Here is an 18,638-nt window from a genome sequence, read left to right as displayed (position 1 = left end):
CAGCATTGTAAAAGTTAATTTTCCTTTAAACACATAAGAACTACTCAACTTTTGGTGGAGATGTTCTCTATTTTTATCAGCCTGCAACAGTAGGTCACAGGTTGTTAGTTTTTCATTATGCAAGTGAACAGGACCTGCACTGGGGCCCCTGTGTGTGTGGTTAAATTTGTTTGTTGAGAGTGGAGAGACCAAATTTAGGCAGATTAGAGCAGAAACACCCAATAAACTTTGTTCAAATGTCACCTAAATTAAACATAGCAACACATAAAACATATGGGTATGTAAAGGGTGTGTAACTGGACCTACAGAGAAAAGGTTGTAGGTAAAAAATTCGGAGTGAAAACCTAGAACTTGCATGCTAGGTAGGTTTCAATCTTCAAAGCAGAGTGAGAGCTCTTCGTTTTCCCTCGTCTCCCTTCTACCCACTACAGGTGAGCACTGTTGCCACGGTAACGTTTGCTTTCCCCCCATGAAGCCTTCTCGCGAGACTCCGGGGCAGTGAGAGAGGGGAGGCTGCCTGAATGATCTCATCCCTCCAGCAGCTGCATAGCGCAGCAAGGCGAACCCGTAACTTTCTATCAAACTTCCAAGTTGCTTTTCAGGAGGAAGACACCGGGGCATTTTCGGTTCGAAGCGAAGCGAGCACGTTTCCCGCGAAGGTAAGGAAGACCGGTGCGCAGTTTGTGTCTCGGACTTGTAGGACCTTTTTACGAGTTGAAACAAAAAAGAGGAAAACCCCGCTTCGTATTGTGTGACATCCTAAAGCTTGAGGCAGGCAGGAGAAAAGGTGAGTTGGGAGCGTGGTGCTAGTCATGTGCGGGGTGTTGTTCGTGGTACAAGGTGCCTACACACATCTGTCGGTTGTGTGAGGACAAAGCACATCTTTGTGCTGTGTGAAGGTGCAGTGTGGAGCCAGTGCGCAGTCAGTGCCAGTGTTTTTTTAACTAATAGGGCTGGTGGGTAAGGAGCGTTTGTACTCGACTATCACTGGGGCTGTCAAAATAAATGTATGCGCTGCGTCGTTGTATATATGTCAAGGGCATTGCTCCCAGAAACGATTCACAGGTGGCACCATGCATGCTACATCACTACATATGGGGATGTATAGATGTCTCCTTGTGTAACCAGAAAATCAGTGTTTTTTCAGCATGGTATACCCCGTGTTGTTGCCACACGAGGAGGGATTTGAGACGCCAAGTGATTTCCTTGTGCCACATCTGCCTGATTTTAGATCTGATTTATTTATTTACAACCTGCCTGGTTCATCATCTGTTTTCAAGAACAGATTAGACCAAGCTGATTGCATGGTGATATGAGGTACCACGTTATGTGTTCAGTTCTGTATACCAGGGTGTCTAGTGGTCATGGTCCCCAGTGAATGTTCAATAAGCTGGTATTGTGAACATATAATACCTATTCAGATCCTCCTTTTGGGGGATTTATTTCTGCTTAATGTGCAGAATATATACAAAACCACCCTTATTGTCCAACATGGGCATGAGGACACTGTTTTGGAAAAGAGAGAGGGGGTACAGATCATTACAGTGGTGGCAACAGGAGAGAATAGGACATATCTGGCAGTGCAGGGCTACAAGGCAAACAGAGGTTTGTTTAGATAGTTATAACCAGTCCACAGTGCCGACCTTGCAAAGTTCAAACACTGTATTGTATTCAGTATTTACAAAATACCAGCTGTAACAAACCAGTCGCAACTATGCAGGTAGGAAATTAAAAATTGCTGGGCTGCCCTCTAACTGAATCATAGTGCACGCTCCAGTAGCACAGCTTGGCATGAGTCAGGTGAAAAAAAGGAAGCTTTGGAGTTTAGCTTTGGGCAAGGATCAAGGATTTTTAGCATTCTTGATAGGCTTAGCCGACCTGCGGTAGGCATGACTGATCATACAGGTCCACTGCCATCTTTAATAGTGAGTCTAATCTCAGCTTTGTCCCGTTTACTTGTTCTTAACGTAGCTATTATTCACACTGGACTGCTTCTTGCTTTCTCTGATGGGATTTCTTATAGAAAATGAACCAAATCAAATGCAGCAGCTCTGTATCATCACTGGAAAGTATACTCACTCTGTTTCAGTCTATCACAACAGACCAACAACTTTGTGTTTTATTTTGTTTACAGAAATACCATTCAAGGTTAAGATAAGACAGACCTGCATGGGCCTGAAAACTGCTCATTTAGGGAGACAAGTTTGGAGCCATAGCAGCGTGAGACCCATATGAGAAGCAGCAGGTTGACGATATCTGCCAAAAGATTTATGTTTTTGTTTGCTTTTCTTATCAAAATTCATCTACAGGCAAATACCAAACATGTCTGTTTCTTGGGGGGTGGGGTGGGTCCGTTGCTTCTCACATTTCTTATCAGCATAAATACTCCTCCCCCTGTTGCGTTACTGAAGGACAGTGTTTCTATTTTCACTTTTTGCATCATACTTTTGACATAACAATAACAATTGTTATTGTACTTCATTTGTAGTAGTGTATTTCTAACGTGCCCACACATTCACAGAGGGATGCTTCCTGTTGCTAAGTTGAGCTTTCATTTCTATTGTCTCTCGTGCATTGGCTCAAAGGGAATAGCTTGAGCAAAGATAAAAGGCAACAACAAGAGGAGCATTGTACTGCTTTATAATTTGCCACTCTGGAATGTGTGGGCTGCAATTATGCTAAGTGGCCATCATGAAATTCCTAAATTAACTGTTTATTTTATATAATGAATAATGAGATTATTGTTATGATCAGTTCTCAAGTTCAAAGTGCTTTATTGATTAAATGATCTTAATGCCTACAAAAGTTTTATCCAATTTCTTTTTACAATGATGGGGTGATTATTCCCTGTCAAACTTTTAAGATTACATCATTTCTCAAACCTCTTGACCTCACCTTTTGGGAATGTGCCGCACCACCTGACTGGCTGCTCTGAAGTCTGTGCCCCTGTCACCTCTCAGTGCCTGTTACTGATGACAGACCAGACAACAAACTAAACAGACCTTGAGATACGGCCCTACATCATCTGGTGTACCAACATGGCCAATGTCAGCAAAAAGGCTGATTTTTTTCAGGCTTGTTTATTCTGTGACAAAGACCAAAATGAGTCATGTATTCCTGAGTTTTGACATGACCTTTAGTAATGGCATGAAATGTATCACTTTTTTCGACCAAAAAAAAAAGGAAGGCCTGTCATTTCAAACATGTGTCTGACCAGTATTAGTCAACCTATAGTCAGAAGTCAAATGACTTGATGATAATATGGCCTCAGGCTTTTTTGGCTTTTTTTTTTTTTCAGTGCAAGCGTCTTTTTGCGTGAGTGAGGGGGTTGATGAGTTTGACTGTAATGAGGTGCGACTGTGGTTCTCTGTTTCCTGCTTGCTAAACTGTTGGAATGCTCCGTCTTTGTCTGGATCGGACGATCCATCGTATATCAACAAATGGGGGGAAAGCAGAGGGCTCGGAAGCTACAATAGTGATGATGTAATCCCTTTTCAGCGTGCTGTCACAGAGCAAATGCAAGCAGACAAAGGAAAATTCCCCTTCTCTTCACCCCCCCCCCCCCCCCCCCACACACACACACACACACACACACCAACCACAAAGTTTGGGGAATTTTGACCTTGCAAAAATGCACGGCAATACGGACACTGTAATTATCTGTGATTCTGTAGGCCCCACTGGCACTGGGAGTTCATCATTGGGGCAGGTGCAAAGTGTTGCTGTTGGCTCTGTTCTGTACCTGATTGACAGCTGGGTCTCAATTTGGTGGTCTGTTGCTTGTTTGTCCATGAACTAAGGCAACCTCTCTGTGAATGGTTTCTGTCATCCTGCTTCCAACTCTCAACTCTCAACCCTAAACCAAAACCCACAGTCATGCAGAGATCAGACACTGTGTAATTCCCCTTTTCTGCTCCCATTAAACCTCATACGTGCTGAAAATAGTACAACATTGGACAGAGATTGGAAGATGGAGAAGAAAAAAACAAAACAAACCGTTTGACAAACAACCACGTAAAAAAACTGAAAGTGAGAATGAAAAAAAAAAACTTTCCATAAAGAAATGTGGAATTCTGACGATGATGTGTTGCTGCAGGCTATCTCCTCTGCCACACAGTGATGACGTGCTCGGTGTTGTCTCGACATGTCTGCCGGTTGCTACACTGTCTCTCTCCTCAGACTGCATGCTCTCTCTGGAACGGATTACAGAACTCTGCTCAGAGAAGAATCAAAACATCAAGCAGAGTTGCAGGCCCGTGCCCCATGCAGAGCCTATGTGGGCAGCGGTGGAAAATCATTCCACATACAAAAAAACCAACAGAGGTTTTGCTGTTGTCCCTCCTGTGGACAGAAATCTGAGAAGCAGGAATGCGTGAGGGCTTGGTCATGGCTGAGCTCTGAAACAGATCTCAATACGTAGACAGGTCTGTTCAGCTTGTCCTCATTCCTGATCGTGCTTATAACTGTTGTAACTGTCAGGCACTGCTTTTACCATGTGATGTGTAGTAAAACAGGAATGCTGGCATAACAGTACACTGCGTGAGGTTTTCCCCTGAACACTCCGTTTAAAAACACAACTTTAGGAACACCACCTGAGCAAAAAGCTGCATTAAATACTGAAAGCATTGTTGCTGGAGTTTGTGTTGTGCTTTGTTTCCTGTACTGAAACTCAAAAAAAAAAACATCCAACCCTATATTGCGCCAAAACTCCACATCCTTTGCTTTAGAAGAGGGGAATCCATTTCCACCCTGTGAGTTCCTGCTTTGCTCTCGGTAAAGCTGAGACGGAAGAATGAGACCACTGTGAGCTAAAGGCTTTTGCTGGATTCAGATGACTTTTTAAACAAATAGAAGTTTCAGGTTGGACTGAGTGGAGTGTGCAGGAAAAATGTCCCATTCACTTTCCATGTGGCATATTCATGTAGGTCAGTATTATTACCTTAGCCTTATGAATGCAGCATAGAAACAACAAAATATTATTCTTAATGTTTAGGTTATATATTGTATAACAGCACACTGTCTGACAAATTAAGCCATAGTCTTTTTCCATGTTGCTCCAGGTGCAAAGGGCAGATAGGGTTGGCTAATAACAAACATGGCTGCTTTCCCAGCCTTTCCTCTCTCACTGCCTGTTTCCTGTGTGTTTCATTGATGTATTCCTGGATACCCTGCCTACAGCTTCGCTACACAAGAAACACAGATGAAACTGAAAGCCGAGTTATAAATATACGGTTAGGCATGTGCTTGTATAATACATGAGACACAACTTTCTGACCATATTCTTACTGCCTCTTTCTGGGTTAAATTGATGCAAGTGAGGGAGTGTGTTTTAGTGTTTCAGCGTTATGTCTCTACAGAGCTAATGCATAGTTCAGCATGGTTATCACTACCTTTAGTGCTAGGAAGAATGTGAGTTGGTGTTGTCATGTTTACATGGTACTCACCTTGAATGCTGATTAGGAGGTAGTCACCAGTGGCTCCTTGCTACTATTCGTTGTGTTTTTTTGTAATTCCCTGAATTTTCACCTTTAGCCCTAATTTTCAGCAGAAAAATCAACCCCAGAAACCAAGTTGAGGTGTTAAAAATACCCACACATGGTAAGAACACAATCTTGCAAATGAAGTACTCACAGAGAGCTCCAGTCAAAACTTGCATGTTTTCCTCCTCTGTGACTTGTGGGAATGCAAAGTCCTGATTATAGCCAGCCGGGGGGGGGGTGTGTGTGTGTGTATGTGTGTATGTGTGTATGTGTGTATGTGTGTGTGTGTGTGTGTGTGTGTGTGTGTGTGTGTGTGTGTGTGTGTGTGTGTGTGTGTGTGTGTGTGCAGGACTACAACAGAGGAATTACTAGGCCAACTGTCGGATGTTGTTTGATTAACAAAGCACATGTTAATTTGCTTGCATTTTGCTGTTGTGTCTTTTAACACTTTTGTTTTTTTTTTCTAATAGAAACAAGAGTATTGAAAACACCCTGGGCTGCTGCTTAATTTGAGATATGGAACTGGCTCAGGGATCATGATAAACCATAGTTGCAGAGCCGGTTGGAGTGTGTGAGTACATGTGCAGAGCAGTGCAGGGCCAGCAGCAGCTCACTGTGCAGGTTTGCACTGTGATTTTTCTGGCACAGACTGTGATTTAGCAGGGCACCACTGTTATGCAACACTAGCTGACTTATCACAGTCTAAATGACTCTGTATGAATTGATTAACTCTGCGGCCCGACTGTTTATAATTGGACTGAAAGTGCACTGGGCTATGCACTGGACACGTGCCAAAATCAATGACTGGAAATGGTCTACGTGAATAAGTTTGCTACACTGTTGTTGTGTATTTTGTGTTCTCATCAAGCCTTTCCACATGCACAACAGTACATTGGGAAACTACTTTCAATTTCTTACAAATAATGCTGACTACTGAGGCACACCTGAGCTTTCCACCGAGTTGGGGAATTAGGCAGCCCTCCAAGCTGTAGGGGACAGCTAGGCTTCTCAAAGCCCCTCCGTTGCTACCTCCTCCCACCCCCTTCACTTCAATGGCCCTCATATCAGTTCAAACTGAAGCTCTCCCTCTGTCACCGGCACTACAGCCCATTGTGCTCCCTGGTTAAAATGCTTAGCTGGCAAGAACCTGTCCTTATTTTTTATGCCTCCATCCTTGCAAACTTAAAAGGGTTAATTACAAATTTGTAGAGTACATCTTGTGCACTGGGCACACAATTAATGTCCGGTTGCAGCAGAGCAGCTATTTGGCCAATGTGAGGGGATATTAATCAAGCTTTCACCTTGACTCTGGCCTTCCAGGACGGTCTGCCCATGTTTTCCTTTTGGCTGCTGCTCTCTCAGCTAAGGATCCTCTTGTTTCCTAGCAGCACTCTCATGCTCCTCTGTCACTGATATTAGTCTGTGGGGAATCCTTACACATTTGAAATTCCTCCCACTATGGCTGCCCTTATTCATCTGTGTAATCAAATTAGTTTATGTGCTCCATCCTGATTGCTGCAGAGGTGTATTTGTTTCCCAAGCAGCTGTTGATCGATTGAAACACCAAAGGATGTGTAGAGCGTCTCGTGATGGATGTGATTACATTCTCTGGGGGGGTGGGGGGTGCTTTTAGATAGCCTGTGGTCAGTGCTGCTGCTGCTGCAGTAGAGCTCATGTTTCTCATGTTTGCACAGCAGGGTCCTGACCCTTCCCAGACTGCCTTATCAAACCATTACATCTGTTCCTCTTCCATAACATCACCTTGCCACAGCTTGTCCAGAAGACAGCCCCGTCGAAGTGCAGAGCGAACCTCCGTGTCATCCTTAGAGTATTACATTCTTAAAATGCTATTTCAACAACACATGGAGTTCCTATTGTAGGATTGTAGTTCCTTGAGAGCTTGAGACAAATGTTTTCATTCTTTTTTTCCTGTCAAGCTGTTATCTGATCCGAGCATTCAGTTATTAATGTGTCTGTGTTTTAGCAACAGATACAGTCTTGCTGTTGCGTGGACAAATAGTCTACGATTTTCCTCTCCAAACACTTGACTGGCTGAGTTTGTAATTAATAAATATATACTCTATTGTGGTAAAGCTGAACGAATCAGGATTCCCTCTTCCTCTGTGTCCTGAGTGATTTGGCGTGTTTGCTACCTGTGTAATCAGGCAGAGGATGTGAGAGGACAGGGCAGTGGATGACTTCAAACATTGCAGGCATCTGTCAGATTGACACCTCTGCTGTGGGAATCTGTCAGGCTACCGTCTACTGACCTTGCTGCTCATTCAGTTGTACACGAAGAGCTAATTGTCCTCACCCCGACCCTGTCCTCATCCCAGAAGAAACACTTACACACACACTCGTTCACTTTTTTGCAAATTGAAATACAGTACAAAAGATAGAAAACTAGACGCGGAAGTGCGAAGCAGTTCGGAGCTGGAGGCTCACCAATCCAGGACATTTGGAAAGAAAACAAGATTTACCCCATTAGATTATGATGCATGACCAAAGAAGTTTGATCCAATTGAGTGACCAACATTTTAACATTGATTCGATTGTATCCAGTCGAATCTACTGGGCCACGTGACTGGTATTCAAATAATGATTTTTATGTGTCACGTTTGCTTGTTGTCTTTAAGCATTATAATTTTCAGGAATATTATCGACGTCCTCCATTTTATTTCCACTGCTAGTAGCCATGAGCCACAGGAGTAAATGGCTGTATTGGCTCGGGCCCAGCTACGACTGACACTGGGCAAGTGACCAGTACTCACTGATGGGCACACACATGCACACAGCACGATGCTCTGGCAGGCAGCGGGGGATGCCTCCAGCCTCGAGCGGCCAGTGGTGCATGGTAGATTGTGAAACATCTCATCTAGGGCACCAGCCTTTGCATTTTCAAAATACCATGATCTAATTGACATTTTGATTGACGTGTGGTGAACCTTCCCTGTTTATCCCTGTGCAAACTGTCCTACAGCTCCACAACTCTGCTGCTACCCGTGGTGATGTGACATCGATCTCGTAGAGTAGTCAAAATTAATCTGTGCACACTAGATACATAAGATGAGTGAGTAGCACTGCGGGCGTACTCTGATTTGTTTTGCTCGTGAGTGCCTGTGATCCGAGAATGAAGTAATAGCAGGCTTGGAAGTGTTTGGCGGGCCCCCCGGCTGAGCCCCATCCCTGTCTTCTGGCACGTGGTGAGGTTGAATTATAGACGGCAAACACACAAACTATTCACTCAGCCCTCCGTCTTGCATGAACACTGTTAATTATACTGCTGCTACTCTCACATCCCTTCTATTTAAATCCTCATCTGATGGAAACTGCTTCGTCTCAGCAAACACACTTGAGCACATATAGAGGCGTGTGCCAGCCCCATGCTGAGCTGGGAGTATTTGTTTTATAACAAATAGGTTCACTGCTTTTCAGATATTAAGAGAGGGGGGGAAGTTATCCTTTGTGGGGGTAACAGGAAATGGAATGCCCCTATAAACACCTCTCTGGACCCAGCCCACACTGTCCTGTTTAACAAGGCACACTGCTGGGAAATGCTCTCATTGCACTGGTGGCCTGGTTTCTCAGGGTCAGCAAGGCAAATGTTTGTGAAACACAAATGATGCCTGCATCTTTACAACAAGTGAAAACATTTAAATATAATGGCAATAAATCCACCGTGATGAAATTCAAATGCGTGACTGAAGGTGGGAGTCACCTTACAGGCTCTTATAGGAGCTGCCAGTGGAAACGGTAGAAAGAGAGACTTTCAAAGAGCGAGGGGTTAGCTTTGAAATCGAAAGCTTTCTCTGTCAGTATGTCACAGCGAGACATTCTCATATAAATCACAAATCTTTTTCACCTGGAGGAAACGGTGCAGTAGGTTGCTGGGAAAAGGTACTCTGTCTGGCACTGTGTGAACGGTTGTCATGATGTTTCCTGTGTGGAGCAGGATCGACGTGAGACTGTCATATTAAATTTCTCAAGAATCTTTTCGAAGCTTTTGTTTTAATTATGCCATCTGATATCAAAGTATGTTTGCCTTTTCAGTGAACCACAGCATGCTGATTTTCCTGGCGTGTCGAAACTCAGCATGGCTAAGGACACTGATTATTCAGTTTTCAATAACAAAGTATCAAAGCCTTCAACAAACCCGCATCAGATTAATTTATAACCAGAGATGGATACATAATAAAAGTGTGTCTGGGCTGCAGTTGCCCAGGACATCTTTTCAGAATTTCTTTAATGAAGGGCCATATTAATAATAAATTAAAAAATTTAGGAATTAATTACTTAAGATATGATATAAGTTGGGCCCTCACAGGTTGTGTATGGTTATACACAGTAGCAATATCTCGAATGTCAATGACGACAACGTGATTGTGCTTATCAAGCACCTGCAAGTGAGACTGTTTGTTGAAGTGGCAGTTGACAGGATGAACTTTGGGCTTTATCTTCAGCTTTTGGCAACGTCCCATCACTTGTGCCAAGGCTTCCTGTTATTATCTTTATGGTGCTCCATAAATAAGTACATATGAAGGAGCTTTTGAAAAATGTGCATCTTAAAATGAAGTGTGTAATTTTCCAAAAATGAAAGTGAAATAGGCCTAAAAAGTGTAGCTTGACTTTACCTTTTTGTTTCTTGTTTTTTTTGTCAACTCCATTTCACATCTTAACAGTCTCAGCCAATTTTATGATAAACAGTCTCATCAGTCTCATCTTGTCTCACAGTGTGTATGTATCTTACTCACTGACTCGAGTCGCAATGACTGGCTGAGTAGCAGCATGTGACCAGTTCTGTAAAAGCTTGAAAAGCTGCGCCAGTAAAATATACAAAACTTTACAATTCTCATTGATTGTGTCTGTAACTACACTAACACTACTACACACTACTACTACACTACCAGAACCTGTTAAAATACAGTATGTGCTCAGTTATCAGTTCATTAAATGTAGTTTACAATAAAGACAAGATACCTATTTCAAGGATAGAATTTCTTTCTTTGTACCCTTTATAAAAAGATTATGAAGAACGTGGTGGTTGAAATGGCTGAAAATAACAGTCTGTATATCCTGTTAAGGAACAACATTGTGATCCCTCACAGGCTTCCCACCTGCAAATACTGCCGGTTGGGTACATTATGCCACTGATTACTTACTGATTAACCTGGAAGCACGACTGCAGGAGTTAAACCCAAGTCTCTGCAGCGGTGGTGATTGAAAGTTTGGTTTTGCAAATTTAATTCATACCTGCCCACTGTGTTTATTTGAATGCACTGTACATTATTTTATTGTTTATATCATGAAGAGACGTTGCGGAGACATTGCTGCATTTTGTTGCGGGCAGCCAGATTGGACTTCACACAAAGACCATATCTTGCATTTCAAACGTGATTTCCAAGAAAAAGTATTCTTAGTTTGAGACAGGTAATGCAAAAATAACATCTCTCCAAGCTGGCGGGGGGATAGAAAAGTGCTGTCTCTGATGTTGGCAAAAGCAAGAAGCAGTTTGGTTTGTCTTATTCAAAAATAGCTATGGTCCCATGAGTTCAGAGTTTATTCTTATGAGCCAAATCAACAAATGTGCTGTTTTCTTTTTGTTTCAGTAGAATTTGGTGTTTTATTCTCAGGGTTTTTGCTTTGTCACGTATATGTGTGTTGGAGCCTTTGTCTCTGCGTGTACCTGTCCATGTGCATCAGGAGCTCCCTGTCTGTCTAATGGAGTCCGAGGGTTGGAGGCGGCAGAAAGGGCAGGGAGAGGGAAAGTGCAGCCTAGAGCAGACTTCCACTTTTAAACCTCAGCTCCCGACTGCCGCAGTTCAGCAGCCAGGCAGCCACCTCATTAGAATTTTTTACATTCCTCTTCAGGCAGCAGCACACTGCTTCCCCTCCATTGCTCTTTATACGCACAACTTTTAAAAGCTGACGACCTTAAATCTGATCCTTCTCAATAAAGACAAGTCATCAATAACCCCAGCGTCAAATTTGAGCCTCTAAACCAACTCAGGCTTGGCCTCTGTAGATTAATGTATGTATGGACCATAAATTTGTGAGGTTACTGAGCAGAATGTTGGTGCTTGCTTTACAAACTTTAAATCAATGAATACATGCCTGTTAAACACTGTCGACTTTTTTCATCTTCTTGTTTTGACGGTGCAGCTGTTAGATTAAAGTATGAGAAGTAGTAATTTGTCTTTACTCTGGACAAGCAGACCACCTAAGCTGTTAGCAGTGCAATTAGGTTTTTTTTTTTTTTTTTTTTAAAGAAGTAATGGCCCTCTAAGAGTTGGACAAAGGCTTTCATTGTCAAACTCCTGGCCCACCCAGATAATAACATTGGAAATAGGAATGGTTTAGTATGGCTAACTATAAACTGTGTCAAGTGTTTCAAGTGTCTATTTATCCTGCCATGTCTCCCATGTAAAAGGCGAAACCCTAGCGGAGAGCTTTCTGGATAAGAAAAGAGGAAGGATCGAGGACACCCTGCTGGAGATAATGGCAATGAATATATTCTGGTGCTCGTCCAGAGCTGTCTTCTTGTGTAAGGCTGTGAGGGAAATTCACTTTGCCAGTGGTTAGCTATGCCCATTACTCACTGAACTGTGCTGCAGTGATAGCGAGAGGCCCAGAGTTGGGGCAGAGCAAGCAGCACATCACAGAACAATGGCGATGATGAATGTCGATATACTGCCACCGCGTTTTCAAGTGCTCCGACTGCACGTGGTGTTTGCGTTGCATGTGTGTGTGGTCAGCTGAACAATTTGTCGGCCCCCGCTTCTCATTTTATTGTGGCATGCCGCTTCATCCAGAGCTGACATCATGGATCAAAGCTCTCAGTATAAGTTGATTGCAAAGATAAAAGACAAGCTTGTAGTTGTAAAGTCATGGCAGACATAAGCACCATAAAAAGTGTTTTATAGCAGATTATCACTTGGACAGTCAGTGTTGCACTTCTCTGTAAGAAGCTGCCTCAACATGCCCTACTCCTCTTCCCCGCCTCACACAGACGTTCATCACTTCCTCCAGTGAAATTGGTGGAATTCCAGGACCTCGGCTCGCGGTTGGATGATGCTAGTATCGTTTGTCTGCCAGCGGGCCTGTCTGTTTTTCTCTGAAGGTGTCAGGTTCTCAGGTTTGCTCAATCAGATGGGCAGGTTTGTGCCTGGTTCCCAGCCAAACGTACGTATTCAGGCGGAGGATGTAGACAGAAAAAGGCTTTAAAAAAAAAAAAACCAAAAAAACAGCGTGGCAGATGGAAAGAGGGGAGTGGCGGAGATGCTTTGTTACTTCCAGTGCATCTGTTGTGCTCATGGGCAGCCGTGTTTGGGCTACATCTCAGTGGATATGTCGAGACCTCAGTTTACCCTCACTCCTCAACACTTTCAGCTTGACAGGAAGTGATGTTGTGTAGGAGTCGGTGGATTTACTACTATTGCAGATTTTTCTCCTCCAAAGCCGTAATTCTCTGTCTGACCTGAGCACAGCCCTCTGTTTAAGCTTTCTCATTGTGGAAGGGTTTGAGCTTTAACTGCAGTCTTAGTCATTTATACAGACTTCCCATGAGAGAAATGTTTTTCCCATGTTACTTCTCCAAATCCCAGTCATCTGACAGTTAATGTGTGTTGCAGCAGTGAGTCAGTGGATTACAGAACAGCAAAGTGATCCTGATGTGATTGTCATATACCGACACTCAACAGAGATCATTTTCTGCTTCATGTTGTAAGTCGTTCTTCTGCTTTTCAGTGCCCACCCTCTTAGTTCTTTGTTCTTCTTGTTTCCAACTTCTGGTTCAGCGTTTTCTTCATCTCCAGCTCCACTTGCATTTAATTCATCTGGTTTTCCTGGCAGGGCTCATATATGCAACCATAGTGGGGTCCACTTGCCAGGCAATTTTTTCAAAGACTTCACCGTGCTGGAGTGGGGCCCCAGTGTTGCCCAAGCCAGCACAGAGGGACCTTTGTGCCTGTTGCCCAACAGCCCAGTCAACCCTTAGAGCAGGGGAAGATTAGGAGACAGTGAGAGCCATTGGGGTAAATGGTAGGGTGCCTGTTTGAAAGCCAATGGTGTCAGCTAAACAGCCCCATAGTCCCTTTCAAGCACGCAGTAATTACAAGCTTGTAGGGCAATCCTTCGGCTCCTTTGTCTCAGCTTTGGAAACACTTGCCCAGTCCACTGGGAAACCTCATTCCCTCTCTGTTTGGAGACGCAGGGCGAAGAGTCTTTCAACTCCAGCAGGGCGTCATTTCTCTCTGGTACACCAGTTAGCCAAACCAGCTCAGCAACTGGGATTCCTCTCCAGGAGACCCTAGCTCTGAGAATGTCTAGCGACCCGAGCTGGGTCTTAAAATGATGACTCAGGTTTTGTTCTTTTGGTTTGCTTGAGTTGCTCTGCTTTTTGTGAGTCAGATTTGGAAGAGTCAGACCCTCGCTTCACACCTGTGATTCATCACACGATTCATCTGTGCTGTTGAGTGACTGTTGTCTGTCCTCCACTTTTAATTCCATGTAGTATGTGTGTGTGTGTGTGTGTTTGGTCACAAGAACCTGCAACATCCTGGAAGAGCCGCTGTCTGAGTCACCTGTAACACACACAAACACACACACACACACACACACACTCGTCCCTACAACCAGGAGGAACAAATTGTAGCTCTTCAGAGGTGTGCCATGATGTCACCAGCCCTTCGTCTGTACCACCGATTTGCTCATCTCTCGTCAGGCTTTACAGAACAGCTGGGGGGGTCGGAGCCCCAATTACAGGAAGTTAACCTCATTTAGTCAACAGGCTCAAGCTGTTGGGGCATGTCCCACCGACCTGGGGAAAAAAAATCGCTCAGTTTAATTCTGTGGAGGATGGAAAGAGTATGGCAGGATGTCTGGAAAGAGACTGTTATGTTGGTTTTATTTAAATTGTTTCTTGGATATCTCCTTGTTTCCCCCCTCTCATGCTCTCAGTCTGTCTTTCTCAGTCACACAAATGTACAGAAGACACGCTCTCTCAGTCTCAATGCCACACTCTTCCTTTTTAATCTGACAAGACCATGAAGCCAGTCGTCTGTCTGCATGTCCGTCAGCGAGGAGATTAGAGCTCTGTTTTCTGGGACGTGTGTGTGTGTGTGTGGGTGGGTTGGTGTGTGTGTGTGTGTGTGTGTGTGTGTGTGTGTGTGTGTGTGTGTGTGTGTGTGTGTGTGTGTAGACACTAGGCAGCATGAGGGAATGAGGACCAACACTCTGGGAGTTTCACTTGCATTCCACTATTTTCACTCTTATTCATGTCAGAGAAAGAGGGTATTAGTAGGACATGAATGAGTTTTTTTTTTTTTTTTAATTAATTAACAAGTTTTTATTAATTTGCTCCAGACACTTAATCTACCGCCAAATAATAGATGCCCATTCATTTGAGGAGTGTACAGTGGAAAGATTCCTCGTGTGACAAATGGAAGATCACAGTGGGGATATTTTCTTTCATCTTATTTCAAAAGATGCATGAAGATTGCATAAAGTGATGCGGGTGTATCTCGGTGGCCTTGTAGTTTAAGGCGCTTATCATGTCACCATGAAGCTGTGACATCCTGGGTTTGCATTTCATTTGAGGCTCTTTTGTAAAGAATTATGCTCTGATTGGCTTATTATTAGACCGTGAGGATATCGGGCACCACGTGCAACATTTTCCAATAAATGCCTTATCTGAGGATCCTGATCACGACTGTTGTTTGTGGTTTTTAAAAGATTCCATTTTAAGACATTTCCATTGCATATCAAATGAATCTTACTGCATGATTTTAACAGCTTGTTTTTGCACAATATTGGACTAAGAGAGGGGCTCTCTGCTTCATAATATGCACAGTTTTAGAGGTTTGTTGTTAGAAGATACTCTTCCATGTTTTGAAGTATAAGGCTGACTGGGGTACTTTGCCTCAGGCACTCTGAAAACTGAATCATCTCCAAAGCCTTGAGATTTTACACTTGCACTCCTTGTGTGACTTGTAGATTGACGTTGATCCTATCAAACACACTGCTTTCTCTCGTGAACGTTTGACCCATCTCTCAGTTGACTGTGGTACTGTTGCTGGCTACATGGCACTATACATTCCTTTCCCCTTCCTTTGACTTTGATTACTTTTATTGTTTAGAGCAAAGGTGAATTTCCTCTTACTACTAAGGAGAGTCTGTGTCTTTGTTAGTATAAAGTCGGCCCTGATGTTGAGATGCAGTGTGAAGGTGGCTGTGCTGTAGGCCCGTCACAGTGCACTGATTGCTTGTGGCTAATGTGATCACAGCCACAGCCAGGCAGGGCCGACTCAGAGTGGAGCCTTAATCTCCCCCAGTGTCTCACTGCCAAATTGGCTCGATTTGTCAGGCAGAGGATCATCATCCACTTCTCAGATGACTTTCAAAGGGCCCCTTTGCTTTTTGATGTGCAGCTTGGGATATTTGATCCCAAAAACTGCAACTCTGCATTACAATTCAATAATGTTGGCTACTAAAGAGGCACGTGAGAGACTTCAGACGAGTCAGAAGCCAAGAGTCGGTGACAGAGGGAGGTTAGAGCTGTGCCGGCTAAAGAGACTTTAAGTTTACCGATAGATCCACATGATTTTTCTCTCACTCATATGTAATCTTGGTTATGACATAAGTCCTGAACCGGTTTATTAAATTTCCAGCTAAGTGATCTTTACCGTCCCCTTTGGGCAAATTAACTGATTAGGGCAAAGGAATCACTCTGCTCAGACTTTCAAGAAAAAAAATGACACACATTGTTGAACTCATTTTTGAATTTGGCTGAGCTTTCATGTTTCCCCTCGATGCTTATGCTGAAATTGGTTTGAAAAGTAGGCCCCCTTATCTAAAATTGAACATGTCAGTGACTTTTCACTGGCTCGTGAAAAGCCGTCAGAGAAAAAAAAACATCCACAGTCTGACATTCATTTCTGCAGGCAGGTTTTATATATACATATATATATCCACACACACACGTATATATATATATATATATATATATATATATATATATATATATATATACTTGTACAAGTCTCTCTTACTCCTACTACTCTTACAAGTAGTAAAAAGGCGGAGGTATTTCCTTTCTTAGCTTCAGAAGTGAGATTGTAATTAGATTTACCATTGCGCTTTCTCCAAAGTTTGACAGGGCACTGATCAAAGCCAATCAAGCGTGAAGTTGTCTGGTTTCCCACTAATATGGATCTTATCTCAGCAGCTTCGTTATTGAAGATCTGTTTCTCAGCTTTCCATAAACTCCAGTTTTATTTATGTAAGGTAAAGCTGTGTGTCAGGGTATGGATAATGTATGTACTGATTGATTTTCTCTTTTCTCTCCAGGGTTGTGTAAGGAAAATGCCATGTGGCAGTGTCGACGCAGTCGAGGAAGCAATATGCAAGCTTGAGTGCTGAAGAGGTGGGTTTGATCCGTCACGTCCTTCTGTGTGTTCACTTGTTGATCCAGACAATCAATCTGCTCATGAAGTCAGGGATCAGGATCCCATCCCAGAGGCAGCCATGTCTACCTGCTAAGTGCCTTTAGCCTTTGGCACTGGTGTCATGACCAGCCTGAAGCGCCCACCCATGGAGCGCACCGTTGGGGGTTCCATCCCAGCCACTGATGAGTTTTATACCCGCCACCTCCGTATGGTCAATGGAGGGGCTGTGCCAACCCGCACAGACAATGTCCACGCCACTGTGAGCACAGGAGTGCCTAAAATGGGTGTACGGGCTCGGGTGGCTGACTGGCCTCCAAGGAAAGACATTGCAGGGGCTCTGTGGCACTCAACTACAGAGCCAGAGAACTCTGGTGTGCCCTCTGCTGGAAAAAGTCACATTAAGTTAGGCTCTATTATGAGCCCTCAGGACTCATCAATGCTGCGTAACATTCACAATACTTTGAAGAATCGCACCCAGGCTCAGGCTAACAACTACAGCCCTGATACCCGTTACCTAGCCCCGGGAGACTACAGAGGACCTGCACATAGAAACCCACGGCAGAGACGCATCCGTCAGCGCAGCAACAGTGACATGACTATCAGTGAGATGGACGGCAGTGGGGACAGTGGAGAGGACTGGAGTCCATCACCAGGAGCTAAATGGTCCCCTCTTCACCGCGAATACGGCAGCACCTCTTCAATAGATCAGCATGGAGCATCTGGAGAAAGCTTCTTTGAAATGCTTAAGGGCTATCAAGGGGATAAAGTTGACCAGCGTAGCCCTGCTCCAGAGAAACTGGAGGACATGCTGAATGTTGGGCCCAAGCAGGCCATCCTTGATCTTCAGGAGGACTCGGACAGCCAACCTCCTAAAGCTAAGGACAGAGATAAGCTCCCCAAAAGACGCACTAAATCAGAGACAGGGGGTGAGTCTATATTCCGCAAACTTCGGAACGTGCGGGGTGAGTTGGACTCTCCGAGGGCGGGGTCTGATGTAGAGGATAGCCGGACAGAGGACATGGGCCCCCCTCTTAAGCCCTGGGTGTGTCAGAAAGGATTTGCCCACTATGATGTTCAGAGCATGTTGCTTGACCTCAACGAAGTTATTCAGTTGCGGCACACTGCAGGCAAGAGGAAAAACACCACCACTGGAGCTTCTGCTGCTGCTGTAGCCTCGGCTACCTCCACCCTCTCGTCCACCCACAGCCTGCCTTACAGCTCCCCGAGCGGCAGCCAGGAAGAGCTCAGTTCTAGGGACAGTCCTGGTCTGGACGCAGCAGATGAACAGAGCAACGAAATGCTGCTGAGTTGCCCTTGCTTCCGTAACGAGATAGGTGCTGACGGCAATGGAAGGCGCAGATTGGGAGCAGGTGGGATGGGTTATCATGGGCTTGTAAGTGGTGGAACAAGTAACAGTGGCTCAGGGACCCTGAGTGGGGAAGGCAACTTGTATCAAACATCTGTGAGCACACACTGCACAAATGCTGGAGTAGCAGTGCTCGAGGGGCCAAAGGAGGGCCCCAGCACGCTCAGCGAAAAGGGAAAACAATACATTGTGGAGCATGTGGACCTAGGAGCCTACTACTATAGGAAGTTCTTCTACCTTAGGGGTAAGATGCATTTAACTGCTTTCATTACCTTATTTATCATTACACTCGTTAGCATATGAATGTTTGTTTGAAATAATAATGTTGAAAACCCCCCAACAAAATTCTGC

At 44.1% G+C, this 18,638-nt stretch overlaps 1 protein-coding gene across 1 annotated transcript in view; it reads left to right on the top strand.

The window, feature by feature from the left end:
• The first annotated feature begins 525 nt into the window (after nt 1-525).
• LOC130180160 (signal-induced proliferation-associated 1-like protein 1) overlaps nt 526-18,638 on the top strand; it is a 34,215-nt gene continuing 16,102 nt past the window's right edge. Inside the window, exons 1-2 of the mRNA XM_056393561.1 lie at nt 526-659; nt 16,824-18,531. Of these exons, the coding sequence (XP_056249536.1) occupies nt 17,043-18,531 (1,489 nt within the window). The 5' untranslated portion in view covers nt 526-659; nt 16,824-17,042. The remainder of the gene's footprint in view (nt 660-16,823; nt 18,532-18,638) is intronic.

The sequence above is a fragment of the Seriola aureovittata genome, chromosome 13 (assembly GCF_021018895.1).
Source record: "Seriola aureovittata isolate HTS-2021-v1 ecotype China chromosome 13, ASM2101889v1, whole genome shotgun sequence".
Classification (NCBI taxonomy): Eukaryota; Metazoa; Chordata; class Actinopteri; order Carangiformes; family Carangidae; genus Seriola; species Seriola aureovittata.
This window is presented reverse-complemented; position numbering and strand designations above follow the sequence as displayed.